The 19,721-nt window shown below is 53.1% G+C and overlaps 2 protein-coding genes across 7 annotated transcripts; one reads left to right on the plus strand and one right to left on the minus strand.

Moving 5' to 3' along the window:
- Nucleotides 1-170: 170 nt before the first annotated feature.
- Nucleotides 171-15,302, minus strand: Tacc3 (transforming acidic coiled-coil containing protein 3). 4 transcript variants are annotated; one of them, XM_074042757.1, is made up of 17 exons: nucleotides 15,138-15,301; nucleotides 13,271-13,363; nucleotides 12,983-13,145; nucleotides 12,716-12,858; nucleotides 9,690-10,739; nucleotides 8,941-9,016; nucleotides 8,529-8,685; nucleotides 6,667-6,719; nucleotides 6,152-6,258; nucleotides 4,257-4,350; nucleotides 4,068-4,169; nucleotides 2,705-2,781; nucleotides 2,578-2,621; nucleotides 1,747-1,907; nucleotides 791-897; nucleotides 581-701; nucleotides 171-398 (listed from the first exon to the last, which is right to left on the minus strand). In XM_074042757.1, exons 2-17 carry the CDS (start codon nucleotides 13,273-13,275, stop codon nucleotides 333-335), a joined length of 2,526 nt encoding a protein of 841 aa, XP_073898858.1. In that variant the 5' UTR covers nucleotides 13,276-13,363; nucleotides 15,138-15,301; the 3' UTR covers nucleotides 171-332. The 4 variants fall into 4 exon arrangements, with proteins under 4 accessions (XP_073898858.1, XP_073898859.1, XP_020032885.1 ...); XM_074042758.1 differs by lacking the exon at nucleotides 12,716-12,858 and having other exon boundaries at nucleotides 15,138-15,302; XM_020177296.2 differs by lacking the exon at nucleotides 13,271-13,363.
- Nucleotides 15,303-15,428: 126 nt separating this feature from the next.
- Tmem129 (transmembrane protein 129, E3 ubiquitin ligase) lies at nucleotides 15,429-19,591 on the plus strand. 3 transcript variants are annotated; one of them, XM_020177281.2, is made up of 4 exons: nucleotides 15,434-16,126; nucleotides 17,394-17,868; nucleotides 18,318-18,477; nucleotides 18,576-19,591. In XM_020177281.2, exons 1-4 carry the CDS (start codon nucleotides 15,922-15,924, stop codon nucleotides 18,822-18,824), a joined length of 1,089 nt encoding a protein of 362 aa, XP_020032870.1. In that variant the 5' UTR covers nucleotides 15,434-15,921; the 3' UTR covers nucleotides 18,825-19,591. The 3 variants fall into 3 exon arrangements, with proteins under 3 accessions (XP_020032871.1, XP_073898861.1, XP_020032870.1); XM_020177282.2 differs by lacking the exon at nucleotides 18,318-18,477 and having other exon boundaries at nucleotides 15,429-16,126; nucleotides 18,576-18,763; XM_074042760.1 differs by lacking the exon at nucleotides 18,576-19,591 and having other exon boundaries at nucleotides 15,429-16,126; nucleotides 18,261-18,398.
- Nucleotides 19,592-19,721: the final 130 nt, after the last annotated feature.

A 19,721-nucleotide genomic window follows, 5' to 3' on the forward strand; every position in this document is an offset into this window, starting at 1 on the left:
AGCACAAGGCCCTGAGTTCAAAGTCCAGTACCATCAAAAACAAACAAAAAGACCAGGGCAACACTAATCAGAGTGTGGTGACCCACACAGTAATCTCAGCACAAGGGCCAGCCTGGGTTACAGTGACACCCTGTGTCAAACAAAACTCAAACAAGATCGGACCAGGTGACTTCAGTTTGAACTTAAAAACTTTATTTAGTCTTCTTTTTAAAAGCATCTATTTAAAAAATGAGTTAAGGTTACAAGAGAAGTACACAAAAGTAAGACAAGTCAGACACGACGGGTGAATGGACAGACAGACAGGAAAAGGCTGGCAGAGGTGGTGGCTCTCATCAGATCTTCTCCATCTTGGAGATGAGGTCATCACAGATCCTGGACAGCTCATCGTTTTCTTTAGTCTGAAGGAGCAAAGAGGAGGTGTTGGGTTTTTGCAGAATGCTCCGAGGAAGCAGTGACCAGCCAGGGAGCTCCCACCCGCCTGGACCCAGGTGTGGAGGCTGAAAAGGGAGGCCAGCTCCAGTCTTTCTCGAGCCCTGATTCAAGATCCACACTTGTAAGGCCCAGGGTTCCCAAGCCCCACCTTCTGCTCCACGGTCTTCTCCAGTGATTGAATCTGCATCTGTGCCTTCCTTAGGCTTGCCTGGAAGGCCAAGGTCTCTGCATGAGCCTTGCTGCGCACCTGGGCGATCTCGTCATTTGCCCTGGAGAGGCAGGGGCAGAGGCAAAGGCTGGACCTGGCCCAGTGACCAGCCCGCCCTCCCTACCCCCCAGGATTTGTGCTTGTACTCACAGCTTGAGCTTCTCCTCTGCATGGGCCTTCAGGGCCTGGTACCTCTGACCCTCCTTTTCTATCCTCACTATGTACTCCTCCACGCACTTCTTCAATGAGTCTTCATTCTTGAGGAATGAGCAGACAGGAACTGTTAATGGTGTGTTGTTCCATCAGACCATCTAGGCACCCCCAGGGTCAGATGCAGACTGGAGACCCTTGAGGCTTTTGGGGATGTCAGTGATACAACACTTTCCATTTTCCTTTCAGAAAAACCCTCTCCATGTACATTCCCAGTCCACCCATTCTGTAATACAGGTCAGCCTCTAGACTTGTACCTCTGGGACCTGGCTGACCTCTGAACCCTCATGCTGCCAGGCTCAATGAAGCTTTGCTGTGCGCAGGGCCAGTGCCTGGCCTTGTTCCCCACTGCATCCTTGGGCATCTCATTCCCACACCGAGAAGCTAGCTGATGGGCAAGGGTCACATGGCCAGGAGGGTTGGATTCCAGTAGCCAACACCCCCATGATGCTGGTGTGTGCATAGACCCCCACCAGACAACACGGGAGGACCTACCCTCCCTACAGTCTCCAAATCCCATTTCCTAAGAACACTAATCCTCGCTGAGTGGAGTAGTGTTTTTGTGTGTGTGTGTGTGTGTGTGGTACTAGGGATCAAACTCAGGGGCCTGTACAGGCCAGACAAGTGTTCTGGACTGAGCTACAGCCCCAGCCCCTCTGTGGGGGTTCCTACCGTCTCCTAAACCTGAGCCTCATAGAAGACCTGCTGTGCCATGCGACTCCTGCTCTCACCTCTACGAGCATCTGCTGGATGCAGTCTACCCTGGTGCCAGAGAAAGTACAGCCAAGGACCAGACACAGATAGCACAACACACCTTGCGGTAAATGGGGCACAAACTTCCATCACTGTGGTGTACTATGCACAGTGTGGCTAAGACTGAGGACAGCACAACATACCTTGCGGTAGCCTTCAATCACCTCCTTCTGTTTTTCAAACCTCTTGAAGAGGTCAGAGAAGGACTTCTCCATGGAGTTCAGGTCCACAGTAAGTTGGTCTCTCTCTTTTAGAACCTTCTGGATTTTGGCTTGGGCAAGATCCTTCTGTTTCTGAGCCTCCTCTTAAAGCAAAGTTAAGTACTAGGAATTAGGGGGTAGTTGCTATGCTGGATACAGCAGGTGTGGACTCAATCAGGTGTACCACAACACACCTGCCTCTTCCACATCAGCCCCACAGGGAGCCTGGGCCAGGACCCAGCTGTGAGGTGCCTAGAGATAGTAGGGCCTGGATACCCGCAGTGAGACCTGGAGGTGGGTGGGTGCCAATGTGGTCAGTGAGGCCCATGTGAAGCCATGAAAGGTTGTGTGGTCCTAAGGTTCTCAGAAAAAGGAACCAGGAAGTCACCTGACCCAGCCATTGCTTGACCCAAGCCAGATTCCCAGAGGGGCATCCAGGAGCCTGGAGCCTGTGTTCCTATCCTGCCTGATACCTGCAGAGACCACTGGACCCAGCCCTCTGGTGAGGTCAGGACATGGTGGGGCAGGTTACAGACAGGGTGCACAGCATGTGTCCTGAACCACGGCCCTGGCTACCAACTTAGGGACAAACGAGTGCCAGTTGTGTAGGCGTCCTGCCTCACTGAACCCTGCCCTCAGTGGCTTTGCACAAGGGAGGGCTGGGGAAGGTGACAGTGTGTTGTCAGGAAGAAGCCTGGGGGTCAGGGCTGGCCACACCCGAGTGCTTACAGCTGAGGATACCATGAGAACAGGGAGGGAGCAGGTGGTGCTTACCCATCGACTGGTACACAACCCCCTCAAATCCGTCCACGATCTTCCTGTGGGAAGAGGGCAGATGAGTGTCTGCGGCTGGCCACTGGGCAGACCCAGGTCAGAGCTGGTGCATAGCCGCAAGCCTTACCCCATCTCCAGGTATTTTGTATGGAGTTCCTCACACTTGCTCTTCAGCTCCAGGTTTTCCTGCTGTACTGCATTTACCTGTAAAAGCCGCATACTTGGGTTGGCAGGTGGACAACTCAGAGCTGTTGGGTGCTTCTCCCATCAGCTCTCCCATCTGTTCTACACCCAAAGTCTCTGAAGCCATGTTATTGAGTCATAGGAGCTCTGGTCACCATGAAACCAGGTGGGGGCTGCTGGCGATGTGCTATGGAGGAACTCAGTGAGTGTACTCTAGTGTGCCTTCTTGTCATAACCCCAATGGGCCACCCTAATTCCAGCTGGCTGGGTGTGAGGCCCTCAGATATGCACAGAAGGAGGTAAGAGTGGAAAGAAAGGCAGACTACAAGGCTAGAGGGCTGGTTGTGGGCTCTTGGACCTGGTCAGCATATACAGGCCCGAGAGGACATTGCCCTGGGGGAATCACCATAAGCCACCCTGGAGTAGACCTGGGGGCCTGAGCCCAGCCCTACTGGCTGTTCTCCTGGGCCACCTGGGTCTACCTCCTTTATAGTCTGCTGGGCAGATGGGCAGCTCAAAGCAGGGCCCAGAGGCAACTGGACCCTCAGTGTGCATCCAGGGCTCTGAGAGGTGCTTTGGAGTCTATGAAAACAGGTTAGGGCTGGTGGCATACCTCAAGTAGTTGAATACCCACCTAACAAGTGCAAGACCCTAAGTTCAAACCCCAGGACCGCCCTGCCCCCCCACTCCAAAAAACAAAACAAAACCAACCCAGGGTAGGTCTCTGCATGTCTAAGGACGGAGGGATGGCTGAGGCTGTGAGAAATGCAGGTAGGGGGTCTTAGACCTGAAGAAGGTGAAGAACAGCTTCCTAACCTACTCAAGAACACATATGAACTTAGGGGATGGAGCAAGCAGGAAAGGGACGACACCCAGGTTTGTAAGAGAGCATTTCTCATCTGTGAGACATATGTGTCCACTTGCCACAGGAGGCCTGCAGGACTGACCCCAGAGATGATCACTACAATCTGGGCCACCATTTCTCCAGGCCTGAGGTTCCTGTGAGACTGAGGCGATAGAGGTTTTGGCTGAAATCGGGTCATCTACTGGCTCTGTGTAAGGAGAACTGCTGTGGGCAGCTGCCTGCTCAGACGCTGGATAGAAACCTGGAATTATCAGCTACTTGGCAAGAATGCCAGAATGAGGGGTTGGGGAATGAGTAGTTGACACTAGCAGATACCTGCTTCTCTACCACAAGCAGCAAGAGCTAGGTGAGGCTGTTGAACTCAACACAGCCACCAGGCCCAACACTCAGAGCCATCCATGCCTAGTTCATGTCTACTCCCCAAGTCAGCCTGCATTTTTACCGCTGCATCCAGGTCCCTCTGGCTGTACTGCAGCACATCCACAATTGGCCCAGCAGGCAGGAGACCTCCAGGCTCAAGGATACAAGGGGGTAGGCCTGACACCTGCAGGGGTAAAAACACAGGTCCTCAAAACCACACAGATCTCTTTAGACCACAAAAAGATTGCTCCAAAGACACTGAAGTGCTTACAGGAACATCCAGAGCACCCAAGAAATCAAACTCTACAAGCTTGGCTTCCAGAGGGTTTCCTGAGGCAGGTTTCTCTTTCTCTGCATCCTGTGGGCTGAGAAAAAGACAGGCAGCCAGGTAATCTTATGCCCTGAGTATCAAGCGGGGTGAAAGGGGCAGAAGTGTTCAGTCTTAAGGTCTATGCTTGAGTGTTTGTTTTATTGAGACAAGGTCTTGTTATGTAGCCCAGGCTGGCCTTGAACTCATGATCCTCTTGCCTCAGGCCTCTTGAGTGCTGGGATTACAAGTGGCTTGTGTTTGGTTTTTACTTTTTTGGACCTCATAATTTTATTTTCTTCATAAGAAAATAAAAGATGGAGCTTAAAACTGGATCACTTGGTCCTTTCTCCTATCTCCTCCCAGTTCAAATGTTTACATCTCTTAAAAGCCAGCATTCTCTTAGATGTGCAGTTGGGCTCAACACACTCAAACCTCAGCACTATTTTCTTTGTAGTTTTAGCTGTTTTTCAGAAAATTAGCTTGGTCTGTCCACCACAGCCACTCTGCTTCATGTAATAACGCCGTTTTCCCTGGGCATACAGAGAATCCCTGCCCTTCTTGTCCTGTGTCACTTTGTGAGGTTGCTGCTTGCCACACTTCTTACAGCAAGTCCAGCAAGTTTTAGGAATATCAACCTCTTTGACCCCACCACTTCAATTCCTTGACCCAGAACCAGGTTCCTTTAGGGTCACTCCTGTCAATATTGGGTTTCTTTGGTACACTGGGGCCATGCAAGGGCCTGGTCCTATCCTGGGAAAGTAACACCGAAGTGGGGGCAAGGATTAAGCTGGATGTGACTGCAACCCAAGTCCTACCATGATGACTGGTTTTTACTTTAAAACTAATAAAGGCTGGGCGTAGAAAATGAGAAACTATACCTGGAAAGCAAGAAACCTCCAATGGCTCCAGCCCCTTCCTCTCTTGCCAACCCATTGCCTGTAGCCACTGCCATTCCTGTGATGCTTCACTGCCCATGGCAGACTGTGGCAGACACCTTGTGAGGTCCTCATGAATTCTTAGTTGGGGATAGCAAACCTTTCCCTTCCCTGGCTTCAGGGGTTTCATGTCATGCTTGGCAAGTGATTCTCCTTGACATTGTACCCATTTCCTTTCAAGCAGGGTCAACTTTGGGTTTCCCACAAATGTCAAATAGTAAATGTCCTCAGGTTTGAAGGCCACATGGCCTCTATGCTACTATTCAGTTCTGCCTTTGTAGTATAAATCACCACAGATGATTTGTAAAGAAACGGACACAGCAGCTGTGGACCTAGAATTTTACTTATAAAAACAGGCCACTGCTGGGAGCCAGTGGCTCATGCCTGTAATCCTAGCTACCGAGGAGGCAGAGATCAGGAGGATTGTGGTTCAAAGCCAGCCCCACGTAAATAGTTCAGGAGACCTTATCTTGAAAAATCCTATCACAAAAAAAAGAAGAAGAAAATGCAGGGCTGGTGAAGTGGCTCAAGTGGTCAGGGTGCCTGTGAGCAAGTGTAAGACCCTGAGTTCAAACTTCAGTGCCACAAAAAAAAAAAAAAAACAAGCCAAAAAACTCCACAAACAAAAAAAAAACCCCAAACCTAGGTCATTGTCCAAATCTGGTCCATGGTCATAGTTTGCTGACTGCTATTCCACATTTAGAGCTTTTGCCCGTGTAGGGTGTCATGCATGACAAGCATGACAGGGCCTCTCACTAGAGGGTCAGTTGTCTGCTATACAAAGCTGGCTCCAGGCTTGCTTTGTCCTACTCACTTATCTTCTAGTGGAGACTAGCTGCCCTTTTCTAGATGTCCCTAGTAACAGCCACCCACCCCCCTCTCTGGCCTAAGCTAACAGCTTTATGGAGGAGGGGAACATACCTCCTGTTTGTTTCTGGGACCATGGGCACTGGCCGCAGAGGGCTCTCTTTCAGAAGGGGGTCGAATTTCAGGTATAAGGACTGTTTCCTCCAGGCCGACTCCTTAAACTGGGGAAAGAGGGAGAAAGTGGGGTGTGGGGCGGGGAAGGGACGAGGCAAGTCAGCAGGATTCACTGTCTCAATAGACAGTAGGCAGCCCTGGGAGCAGGGATGATCTCTCTGGGCAAAGGGCCCCGGGAAGGCCACAATACACCCCACTACTGCCATACCACGGCAGCATGGCATGTCCAGGATGGTCTCCAGAATGGACACCTAGGTCAGGACGCTATTAGGACCACAGAATGCACTGAGACAAGAAGTTGCAGAAAAGACACACTGCAGACTCAGACACAACCAGTCATAATTCAAGTGCTTTAAGAAGTTCCAAGTTGTTAAGCACAAGGGTCTTTAGGGGTCACAGTGGTCTGGGCTGTTTTTGGGATATATACTTCAGCTAAGGCTGTACTGGATACCTACCGAGGATGTTCCGAACTGCTCCAGATAATCCACCTCAGCACAGGTGCCTAGAACTGAAAGAGTATGAGTCACAGCTGTTGTCACCTCTTCCACACTCAAGGCCCTGGCGGCTGCATGTGTTTTCCAAAGTACTCAACAGGGTGGTACCATAATAATTCTTTGAAATAAATGCAGGGAGTGTTCCCAGCTTCCAGACTAGCAGCTTCTCCCAGCATGGAGAGAGCCTGGGTCTAGCTCCAGGCTGCACACATGCAGCTCTTCCTTCATAAACATACATCACAAATGTTTCTTAAAAAAATATTTCCTGGGCTGGAGAAGGGGCTCAACTAGTTGACAACATGCCTAGCAAGCATGAGGCCCCGAGTTCAAATCCCAACACTACAAAAATAAGTAAATAAGTAAATAAGTAAATAAATAAATAAATAAATAAATAAATAAAAACCATATTCAAGCTTGACAATCTGAGGATATGGAATCCATGGACATGGAGCACCAACTGTATTTTCTAATCATGTATCTGGTAAAGAGACCTGTCCAATTCAGCTACTAAAAAGATAACCCAGCTTAAAAATGTGCAAAGGATATTTGCTTAAAGATATCCAAATGGCTAATGAGCCTGTGAAAGGATGCTGAAAAGATGTTCATGAGCTGAGCGGGCTGTAGCAGCACACACCTGAACTCCTAGCACTCAGAGGATTGCAAGTTCAAGGTCAACCTGGGTTACACACGGAGACATTGCTTCAAAAATATAGTAAGACAGCCAGGCACCTAGCTACTCAGAAGGCAGAGATCAAGAGGATCATGGTTTGAGGCCAGCCCCCCTCAACCAAAGAAAGACCCTATCTTGAAAACAGTCAACACAAAAAAGGGCTGGCAGAGTGGCTTAAGTGGTAGAGCACCTGCCTAGCAAGCATGAAGCACTGAATTCAAACCCCAGTACTGCCCAAAAAATGGCAAAAAACCCCATACAGACAAAACAAAAAAGATGCTTATTAGCTGTCAGGGAAGTGTAAATCAAAACCACAATGGGACACTCCTTCACACCTACTAGGATGGCGGATCACCAAAAACAGGTAATAAATAACAAGTGCTGGCTCAGATGTGGTGGAATGGTCTTCCTGCACTGCTAGTAGGAGTGTAAAATGGTGAAGTCACTGTGGAAAACTCCTGGCAACAAATCAAAAGTGTAGTTACCAGTACCCAACAATTCCACTTATAAGTATGGAATACTTTTGTATGATAACACATCACACAAAAACTTGCATGTACATGTTCAAGCAGTATCACCCAAGTGCCCATCAGTGAACGAATGGAAGATGCTACACTCGTGCCAGACCCAGATACAAAAGGGTGTGTCATGGACCAACTCCAAAGGTCCCATGTCGGGGTGACAGGCTTACCCTGGCTGAGCATATCCATGTGGCAAAGACGTGAGATTATCCTGCCAGAGATAGAATCTATACTCTACTTCCACAGTCTTCTTGAAGACTGAAGTCTTCCCAAGTCACTTTACCTCTTTTAATTCAGTCCTAAATCCTCACTGAACACACTTTAACAGCATTTCTCTAATAGCCACTGGGTAAACTCAGTTATTAATTACGCTTGTGTCTTGTATGTGCATTGCCTTGTACAATCTTCTGCTTATTTTTCTAAGTGAGTCTATATTTTTCCATTTCTTTAAAGTATCAGCCCTGTTCTACTAAAATATTTTTCTTTTGATAGTTCTCAAGTTTGTATAAAAGTCATTTATAGTCATGGAGAATAGCCTACAATGATTGCCTGCAAATGACAGCTGAACTGAGCAACACCAAGTGCCTATGGGACCATTCAAGCAAACTGAGCAACACCTTGAGGCCACATACCCTCAGCTGGGTCTCTGAAGCTCTCCTCCTTCAGATCCAAGGCAGGCTCTGGACCCTGCTGAGCAGGCACAGGCACCAGATCAGCAGGAGGGGCAGTCAGCACACTGTCCGGACAGCTTGTGGTAGATGAAATGCCTGAGAAATTCAAGGTTCCCTCCTAGAGGGAAGGTCAGTGTCACCTCATGCAGTGGAGGACTCTTGGGTGGGGCTCTGCCTCATCCACCTCCTCAACCTCCTCAAAATAAACCCAAAGGGGAAGTGGCTCTGGGGGAGGGGAGAGGTATTGGTGTATCCCACCCTGTCATCAGAATATTGCTGATGGCCTCTTCTGCCTTCATACTTTCCTACACAATACGCAACAGTGGTGAAAGCAAAGAGCTGCACTTGTGCACACACACACACACAACTGTACCTTGTCTTCTGCTCCTGGTGTCTTGGCTGCCATCTGCATGACAGGTGTATCATCTGCTGGGGCTAAACACAGCTGCCTGGAGAGATCATCAGAGACTCATGATCTGGAGAGATCATCAGAGGCCTGTCTGCCACCCATGGCTCCTGCTCTAGCACTGAGCTGCCACCTACTTCCCTTCTGCACTGGTTCACTGGAGAAGGTGCTTACTGAAAGGTACATAGTGACTTGAGTAAGTTATCCTAGTGGAACAGGCTCTGTTTGGCTGTTGGAATGACAGCACCCACCTCTAACTGCCTCCTGGAGGGGACATGCTTGGTACATTGCCTTGCTATGGTTGCCAGCTGCAGTGTCTTTACCTGAGTGGTAGCCTATGCTTATTTTTTTCAGTCAGGATCTCATTATGTAGTCTACGTTAGTGCTGAATTTGTGATTCTCATTTTAGCCTCTGGAGTGGTGGGATTATAGGTGTGTGCCACCATGCCAGGCTGTTTTATTCCTCTTTAAGCTGTACACATGTTGTTGTACCATGGCTAAGGCAACTCCAGAGCACCTTCCATGGTCTTACATGGGGACCCAGCAGCTGTGCCTCTCACCGAAGATCTACCTGAGCCCCATTCGCCCTTCCCAGGGAAGGAGAATCTAAGCTGGCCACGAAGGAGTAAGAGGCATTTCCAGACCCAGGCCCTGGATCACACACGTGGAGGAGCTGAGCTGCCCCTCACATGGTCATGCTCCCCTTCCACACTTACTGGTTTGGAGGGAAGTTCTCAGTGGCCACAGGCCCAGCACTCAGCTGCTCAGATGCAGGATGTGCAAATCCAATCTTGGGGCTTTCTGGGGGTTGGGCCTCTTTGTCATCAGACTTGGAGTCACCTCCAAAGGGAGTAGAGTTTGGGTCATCCAGTTTGTCCCAGTCAAGGTGGTAAGAGCCCTGGGAAGCAGGCTGGAGGTACTTATCTTCCCTTCTGGTCCCATCTCTGTCTTCTTCCTCCTTGGGGACCTGCTCCTGCCTTGCCTCTGATCTCCTCAGGGGAGGATGAGCACCAGCTCTCTTTGCCAGTCTCCTTGGTGGATGCACCCTTTTGCTGGTCGTGTCATTCGAGAAGTCAAATTCTAGCCTTATGAAGTCACACCTTGAAGAAACAGCCATTTGGTCAGAGGCTTCTTCTTCCTGAGGACTTGGGTTCACAATTCCACCAGCCTGCAGAGGGCTGGCTGGGGTTGAGTTCTCAGAACCAGATAAGCAGACTTGGGAAGGGGGCTGGGCACTGGCTGTTGGCTCAGGGGCACCCATGACCTCAGGGCCACCCATGACCTCAGGGCAGGCCAGGGGCTCGACAGCTACATCTGTGGGGGGCATTCCTCTGTGTGGCTCTTCAGGGCTTATACCAAGAGGTGAAGCAGCCATGGTCAAAGCAGTGTAGTGCAAGCTTTCTTCCAGAGCTCTCGGAGGAGTCTCTGCCTTGTGTTGGTACACTGTCTTGGGAGGGTTTTCTAGGATCTCAGAGGTAGATGTCATGTTTTTATCCAAGGAATAAGAACTAATGTTTTCCTTCGATGCTTGACCAGGGCTGCCAGACAATTGTCCTGGAGATGTCACCCAGTTTTTAGGATTTTCTGGGCTCTGGAAAGAACCTGAGGAACTTGCGTGGGCCAGGAGGGCCAAGCCAGGCTTGCTGGAGCCATCATCTTCAAAGGCCGAGTTTATGTTTCCTGGAGGAGGGTCAGCATTGGCCACTGCTTGTTTCTGGAGGATTCCATAGGTAGTATTGGTATCCACTTCCTTGGTAAACTGTAGGCTTTTTAGAAACAGGTACAGTTAACACTAAGGAATCTGTGAGTTTTTCAATTAGATTTCACCCCAGGTGAAAACATTAGCTAAAGATAGAAAACAAGAATGTTTAATCAACCCTATCCTTTGGCTTAAATCTCACAGGTCAGTGCTGGCAGCAGAGGGGTCACATGGGCTCTGAGAGACAGAGCAGACATCTGATAAACCTGCAGTCCCAGTAAAGGTTTCTTCACTACCCTACTTTCTTCTTTAGCTTGGGGAACAGCAGCTACATGGCCAGAGCATATGAAGGTCAAAGTTTTCACTGAGAAGAGGGAAGGTGAGGTCAAGAATGCTGCCTTCAGACTGAGCCTGGCTTCTATGGGGATTCCCAGGGCACAGAGTTCACATTCCTAGGAGGTCTCTGTCCCAGCTGTGCCGCAAATCTAACATGCCTGGGTGGTAGGGAGCAAGGCCACAGTCCCGGCAGACAGGAAGCCCTATACGGACAGCTGGAGGGTAGCGGGTAGGGCTGGGGATTAGAACCACAATGTAGGTGGGCACACATGCTGTGTCTGGCTAAGTGTTACTTGACCTTCACATGGCTGGAAGAGGCCAGTATCACGAGGTCAAAGACGCCACTTCAGTGACTCTGACGGGGGCTCCGTGCTCATAGCAACTACTCTTCCAACTCCCTCCTGGCCAACTCGTGGGCAGCACTGTGACTTCAGCTACATCAGAAGACAGCACCCAGGCAGTCAAGCACCAAATCACGAGTTCCATGACAGAAACCACCTGGCAGCATGCAGTTCAGCAGAGCACCAGAAGATAAATGGAAAGATGGCAGCCACAGAGGATAAACTCACAGGTGGTACTCATGACTTATGCCTCTTAGAACTACTTTTTCTCCCCTCTCTGCCTTCTGCCTATGGTCAGCTCCAGAAGTACAGGGCAGAGGCAAACACCTTCCCGGCCTCAAAGCAGATGAGACTCACAGTAGTTGAGTAGCATCTGCTGGCTCTCCTTTCCTTCCTGAGGTTGTTATAAAAGAATCACGTTTGCTTTAATCTCTGATCAAATTTCAAAAAGTACAAAAACGAAATTGTAAAGTATAAAGGACACATGGGAAATACAGCAGATTCAGGTTGGAGGTGCCTCTGTAGGACACAAATGACGTGTGGCAGAGAAATGTCACCTGTACTTGGTGATGTTTTAAGTCAGGTGAAGAGCACAGGAGTGACATTTTGTTCTGCATGCTTCTCTCTGCACATCTGAAATAAATCGTATACCCCCCATCCCCCATTTTTTGAGGCAGGGTCTCACTATGCTGGGACTCACTTTGCAGCGCAGGCTGACCTCAAACTCACAATTCTTCTGACTCAGCCTCCTGAGTGCTTGGATTACAGTTATGTTCCACTACACCCGGCTTGAAATGTTTTGTTTAAAAAAGCTTTGAACAGTTAAATCAGCAAAACAAGAACAAGATCATGTCAGTGGGTACCTTCCTGCTCTGGACAGACGTGACCCTGGTGCCAGCTTATGAAAAGCCAACTCCATGGTCCTTTCTAGGCACAGTCCTGGTATCCGCATGCCATCCTGCTGGCCTCCTGCCAGCCCCTCGACACTCCCTGCCCACGCCCCACCCCCAGTCCAATACCTAACATGCCTACAGTGGTTCTTCTCTTGGCTACTGTCAAGCATATTATCCAGATCCTTTCAGCCACACCTGTGCTGACTAGTCAATCTTATGACAGCTTGTGACTTTCACCTGCTCCCTTTAAATGATGACAGTGCGCAGAAGGGAGAGATGAGATGAGGACATTTTGTCAAGTTACAGGGGCAAAGATTAAATGCCAAGGGCCCAGCAAAGGAGTGAAGTATGAAACTAAAACAATTCCAAGTGTGGAATGATTAACTCTCCACTAACAAATGGGCCAGGTACTGTACATACACACAGCAGAGATCAAGAGAAAGGCCTGAACACTCCTAAGTGCCCACACTTACTTCTCCTTTTGTGACTGGACGTAGTGATAGTTTTCTATTCCTACATCGTCATCCAGAGCAAAATGTGTCTCAAGTTTGCCGGTCATGCTAGGACTTAAGATCCTGTGCGTCTGTGGGTCCCGCAAAGGTGTCTGAAAAGTCACCTGTTGGAGGGTGAAGAGAGAGCACCTGTTCCACAATGAAAGTCCTCACAAGTATGCCACCATGCCATGCAGTAAGAGGTCCCTTTAGTACCCAATGGGCACAGAAATTACAGCCCACATTTACCTTTGCAGTTTTGGCCTGGTTCTTGGGCAGCACGTTGTCTTTTTGTGACAGACGAAGAACAGATGATCTTCCGCTAAGTTCTGGTGGTGAAAACAGGAAGTCACGGTTTTCTGCATTTTTTTCACTGGTGACATTTTCGTCATTGAAGATCTGCAGACTCATTCTGGAAAAGCAGAACGTGTGTTTGTGTGAGGGCAATGATGCTGACAGACACAACCCATGGACAGTGCCTCACAGAGCTGTGGGTCTGTTTAAGCTCATGTGTTGTTAGCAACCTGGAACTCACACCTCATGCAGGTGTCCTCTGCCAGGGGCGCAGTGAGTCCTTGTCCTGCTTCAGGCTGCACTGCCACCTCCTGAGTCACGGGCTAAGAGTTCAGGCTGATACAGAAAGAGAACATGGTGCTTAGAAAGACTTCTACTGCTGCATTACGTGGCAGGGCAGAGTGAGTGACAGGAAAATCCTGGCTATGAGAAAACCAAAGAGTTAGAAGAAGCCCCCATGTTCACATGGGCCCTTGCATGTGGTATTATGCACGAAGAGAAGCAGAGGTCAAGTCCACAGAATGGAAAGGGGGATAGTGGCTCTGGACTGTATCCTTCCTACTGGGCTGGGCTGGAGATGCACCATAGTATCTGCAGGGTCAAAGCCCAGAGGAGGAGTAGGGAGAAGAGAAGTCACAAGGAGATGGGTGTCAAGGACTATCTACATCAGTCAGGCTCAGAAGGTTCTGAAATGGCTCCATTCCTACTCCCTAGGGTCATACTGGTCCCTGAAGTACACAAATTTTATCACCATTACTATTTACAGCATTACCAATCCAGAGACTAGAGCAACTGACTTTTGCACAAGCACAGCTGGGTTCAAACCCCAGCACAGACAAAAAAAAAAAAAAAAAAAAAAAAAAAAGCCCATTGTGGTGCTATGAGCGATGGCTTGGAAAGGGACAAAACAGAGACTCCTTTAGCCAAGGGAGAAAACAGAAGTCAAGGGTAATGCTTAGAAGGCACTGGATGGCTGTGGGATGCATAGCCATAGACCTTTTTGGCAGGAAGTTGGATTAAGAGTGAGCCCAACCTTTTTAGGTAGGCCTTTTGCCTACCTAAACATTGGAGGAGGCTCTTCAGCAGAAAGTCAACATGGCAGGCTCGTGAGGTTTTTTTGGGGTAATACTGAGGTTTAAACTCACAGCTTTGCGAGAGCTAAGGCAGGTGCTCCACCACTGTGCCGTGCCTCCAGCTCTTTGTTCTGGTTACTTTTGAGACAGAGTCTTACTTTTTGCCTGGGCGGACGTAGACCACGATCCTGTTTTATGTTTCTTGTTGTGGGGACAGGCACGTATCACCAAGACCAGCTATTGGCTGAGATTCGGCGTGGGGGGGGGAGGGAGTGGGATTACAGGAGCACGACTCAGGCTTGTTTTGATGCCCTCACTCTTGGCAGGGAGGGAGTGAGGTTGCTTTTAAAACCACCCTGACAAGAATCAGCACGGGAGGGGTCAGGGTCCAGGTGTCTGAGGGAGGTGGTAAACGAGTTGCGGAAAGCAGCAGCAGGACGAGAGCTGGAGGAGGACAAAGCCTCTTGAGGACTGCGGGAGCTGACAGGCTGGGGATCAGAGGTCCTGCCTAAGGCATCCCACCTGGGAGCGGCAGGTGTTGGAGGTCAAGCGCCCAGGACTGCACTGTGCACCGAAGTCACAGTCCACAGTGGTATCCGAGGCAAGGATACCCTGACCCACGCGTTTGCCGGAGAAGAAACGGTCGGGCAGGACTGCCCTGGTCTGGAAGCAGGGAAAGAAAGCGGCTCGAGAGAAGCCTTTCAGGAGGACTGAGCCGACACAGGCCCGGGCAGGAAGACGTCCCGGGACGGGGGCAGGGGTAAGGGGGCCAGCGGGGCGGTAAGTCCTGCCGCTCCGCCGAGAGGCAGGCGGAGAACACAGCGGTGCAGAAGAGCACGCGGGATGGAGGGCGTCCGGGCTCATAGACGGGCCCCACGCACGACGCGGACGCTGCGCAGAGCGGGAGGGACAGCCCGGCACCGGCGCGGCGATCGGGAAGCCCAGGGGGGCCCGTGGTGGAATACGGGGCGCGCGGCGCTCACGGCCCAACCCCGGCCCCTCCCCCGCCCTGCCGGGAACTGGCGGACGCCGCTTACCTGCGCGCTGCTGCCGGGCCTCGGGCCCGCGCCGCCGCCCACCGCGAGGAAGGAGTGCCGCGCCTGCTCCGCGCCAGGCAGCCGAGCCCGAGAGGCAGGACCGACTGAACCAGAGTGGCCGTCGCTCTCCGCAACAACCGCCCGCCGCGCCCGCAGATTCAAATACCGACGGTTAGCGTCGCGTGGCCAATCAGCGCAAGGCCAGGGGCGGGGGGGGGGGCGCACGTCGCCGGTGGCCAATGGGAGGCCGCGCTGGTTCGCGTCTCTCACGTGCCGGCAGTTCAGCTTCCGGGATCCGCGGCACGCCTGCACCGCACGGCGCTGAGGAAACAGGTGGCTCCGGCTACTTGTGGGTGGGCAGGGACCGCGGGGCGCCATCGCCTCGAGAACATGAGGCTCTGCCGCCGACGCGAGTCCCTGTGCGTCCTTGTACGGCGGCTCACAGCTTTTTGCTGGGCGCCGGGCCTCGAGTCTTCCCAGAGTGCCCCGCGGGTGTCCAGACCTGACATCTATCTCCCAGAGTGCCCGGCTGGTGGCCGGGCAGGCAGGACTCCATCTCCCAGGGTGCCCCGCGCGCAGCCTGACGTGGAACTCCGTCTCCCAGAGTGCTCCGCGCGCAGTCTGATTTGGGGACTCCATCTCCCAGAGTTTCTCAGGCGCAGCTTGACTGCGGAATCCGTCTCCCAGAGTGCCCCGCGGGTGGCCTGCCGGCAGCAGCCACAACCTACCAACCGCCCGGTCTTTGACGCTCGGGTCTCCTCTTTGGACAGGGGGCGGCAGCGCGATGGACAGCCCCGAGATGACCTTCACGCTGGCCTACCTGGTCTTCGCCGTGTGCTTTGTGTTCACTCCTAACGAATTCCACTCGGCCGGGTTAACGGTGCAGAACCTGCTGTCGGGCTGGCTGGGCAGCGAGGACGCCGCCTTCGTGCCCTATCACCTGCGCCGCACGGCCGCCACGCTGCTGTGCCACTCGCTGCTGCCGCTGGGTGAGCCTCCGGCGCGTTAAGCCGGCGCAGTGGCTTCCCGCGGGGCCGCCGGGCCGGGGTGCGGGAACCTGCGGCGCGGGGTCGGCCGGGTGTAGGATGGCGCCGCCTGTGAGCGCCCTGTTGGGGAGCCGCTGCCCGGAAAGGGGCTTCTGTGGACTGATGCTAACAGAAGGGGAGGGAGAGCGGACTGCTGGAGAAGACCTGGGAAGGCAGACGGGGTGGGACCCTCGAGGTCCCCAGGCCAGGCCAGGCCTCTCCGGCGCTGTCCAGAGCAGCGTCCCGTTGCGGGTGGGGCTGTGGGAGGACACAGCAGCCTGGGATCAGAGAGCCGGAGGCAGGTGTAGGGTGGAGTAGCCCAGGCCTGCCATGAGGGAAGGTGGAACGCAGGGACCCCACAGGAGAGATGGAGATGGGGTTGGCATGGCCAGCTGGTGGTTTGGCCTGAGGACTCAGTGCCCTGTGAGGCAATGAGGAAAGTGGAACTCAAGGCACTTCCGGAACAGGCTGCTCCCCTGAGAGATGTGGAGTGAGTTTCTGGCGCTCCTCTAGCTGCGCTCTTCCCACAGGCACTTCCATTGCACCGATGGGGAACCCAAATCATGGGGACCACACCATGTCTCCCTGTCTTCTGTTTCTAACTTGAGAAGCTTCCAAGTTTTAATTACTGCTATGTAACAAGTTATCTTAAAAAACATTTACTGCCGATTTTTGCAAGTTGGAGCCTGTCCATGCAGTCGCAACTTTATCATTCATTCTGATGTTCAACTTGTTCCTGACCTGGCCAGCAGGGCCCTGAAGCTGGCTCCAGTGTCCTAGTGACATGTCCCATCACTCTGAGTACTTGTTTACTTTTTCACACACAATGTCCCAGCTCTGGGATGGGCCATGTTGAACCTGCCTCCTCAGAGGGGCCAGAATCGAACTGGTTCAGGGAGCTGCTGCCAGCAGGCTTGGGGTCAGTTCTGTATGAGGTGTTTGCTTTCACTTTTCTAGGACTTTGTGTTTTCTTTCATTATTCGCATGCTACTATTTGTATAGAACTAAATAACTTGAACATGTCTTCTATCATGAGGAAAGTACTGTTATGGCCAAGGGCTGAGCCAGGGCTGCTGTGGAGGTGGGGAGATTGCCTCCCCTGGCCTAGGAGCTAAGGGAAAGGGCCAAGGAAGCCGTCCTCTCCTGTCTCAGCACAGGAACAGCCCTGCAGTCTTCTGATGTGTCAGCATGGGGGCGGGGAAGATGGCAGCCAGTACCTTCTCCTTTGCAGGTTACTACATGGGCATGTGCTTCGCGGCCTCAGAAAAGCACCTCTACTCCCCAACCCAGGCCCCAGAGGCCTGGCGGCTCTTCTTTCTACTGGCTTTGATCCTTCCCTCTGTTGCGTGCGCCCTAGTCTACTACTGGTCCCAGGACCGGTGGGCCCGACACCCGCTGGCCCGCACGCTGGCCCTCTATGCCCTCCCTCAGTCCACCTGGCAGGCAGTCGCCTCTTCCATCAACACAGAGTTCCGGCGGATTGACAAGTTTGCTACTGGGGCGCCGGGTGCCCGTGTGGTTGTGACAGACACGTGGGTGATGAAGGTGACCACGTACCGTGTGCATGTGGCCCAGCAGCAGGACGTGCACCTGACTGTGACAGAATCTCGGCAGCATGAGCTCTCGCCAGACTCAAATCTGCCTGTGCAGCTCCTCACCATACGTGTGGCCAGTGCCAGCCATGCCGTGAAACCCTTCGATATCCGGTAAGTCCCTGGGGCAGAGGTCTGCTGGAGGGTGTGGAAGTGCTGGCCTAGCTTGTACCCAGAAGGATACTGGGGGGCTGTGTGACAACAGTCCACTCAGCCCTTCAGTATAGCCTTCCCTCAGGGCCTCTGCTGCCTTCAGCTTCCCCACATGCCTCCCCTTCTGTTCTCCTTGCTGAGCTGCCTCCACAGCTTCTTGGGCCGCATGCTGGATTAGCCTAAGTCTTCAGCTGTGGCACCTTGGTTCCTAGCTCTTCCTCTCCTGTCCCTTGGGGTAGGTGACCACTGGGTCTGTTGGCTCTAGCCATCTTTACTGGCTGCTGCTCTGGGCACCCTTCAAAGTGGCCAGTCTCCCCTGGCCTTACCTGCTTCTGGCTCCTGGCTGCCTGCAGTTGAGGGCCCAGAGGCAGAGGAGAGGAGCCCAGCCCAGCAGGCTGTGCCTCCCGCAGGCTGAACTCAACAGAGTACGGGGAGCTGTGCGAGAAGCTTCGGGCACCCATCCGCAGTGCAGCCAATGTGGTCATCCGCCAGAGCCTGAGTGACCTGTTCCTGGAGACGTTTGCCTCCCTGGTAGAGGTCAACCCAGCCTACTCAGTGCCCAGCAGCCAGGTGGGGGTTGGCCCAAGGGGAGGGACAGGTAGCCCCCCAGGACCATCTTGCCAGGCTTCTGCAACCCCTTCTGCGCTCCCTTGCCTCTCCCTCTGCAGGAGCTTGAGGCGTGCATTGGCTGCATGCAGACTCGAGCCAGTGTGAAGCTGGTGAAGACCTGCCAGGAGCCAGCTGTGGGCGAGTGTCAGCAGTGCTACTGCCGCCCCATGTGGTGTCTCACCTGCATGGGCAAGTGGTTTGCCAGCCGCCAGGACCCCCAGCGCCCTGACACCTGGCTGTCCAGCCGTGTGCCTTGCCCCACCTGCCGTGCACGCTTCTGCATCCTGGACGTGTGCACTGTGCGCTGAGCATCCTGGAGACTCCGCACCTCTACCAGCTTCTTAACAGAAGTGGCCGGACCTCCTGGGTCTGCAAAGAGCACCGGTCAAAGCACACGACCTGCCCTGAGCCTACAGGACTTCTGTTTAAAAGACACTCTCACTGCAGCGCCACCCCTGGGCTGTCACCTTCCTCCCCTGGGGCAGGTGGTGCACACAAGAGCGCCGCAGGCCTGAGATCCTGCGGTCTGCCCCAGCCGCCCTCATCTGGCCACTGTGCCTTACCTTTGTGGAGCACCCCTGCCCCTCAGTTGTAAGCCGGACCGACATCTGTCCCACCCCTTTTTGCAGCCCCTGTCCGGGAACGGGTCACTGCGTGCTGGGCCCTCTCCAGCCGGCAGCGGTTTGGAGGCTCGGTGGAGCCCGACAGGGGGAGTGGGATGGGGCTGCCACCGTAGTTGAGCTTCTGGTGGCTGTGGCCACAGGGGCGGCTCTTGGTGCCGAGGGGACAGGCGAGGGCCCCACTCTCTCCTGGGGGCCGCTCGGGGTCAGGAAGGCCTTCGCTGCGCTTTTGGTGCCTTCTGCCCCAGCGTCCGGGATGTGGGAGCGGAAGGACATCCGGAAAGCGAGTCCCTGCTGCGCTGGCCTGGCCTGGGAATCAGGGCCTGGCGGTGTCGGTGTGGGGGCCTCGCCGGGGCCGGGCCGAGCAGCTCGGCTCTGCGGGCTGGCGGCCGCCCGGAGGCCCAAGGGCTGGGGAGCCGGGACAGTACTCAAATAAAGCGGCGACGTGAAGCCTCGTACTTTATTTTGCGTTACCTGAAATTAAAGCCACACTTGTGACTTCGCGGTGGTGCCATCGTTGAAACGGGTGCGAGGGCGTCTCGCCGGCCCGGGCGCCCGCGGGTCCCCAGCCGGGAGCGTGCGCCG

This window comes from Castor canadensis, chromosome 9 (genome assembly GCF_047511655.1).
Source record: "Castor canadensis chromosome 9, mCasCan1.hap1v2, whole genome shotgun sequence".
NCBI classification, from domain to species: domain Eukaryota; kingdom Metazoa; phylum Chordata; class Mammalia; order Rodentia; family Castoridae; genus Castor; species Castor canadensis.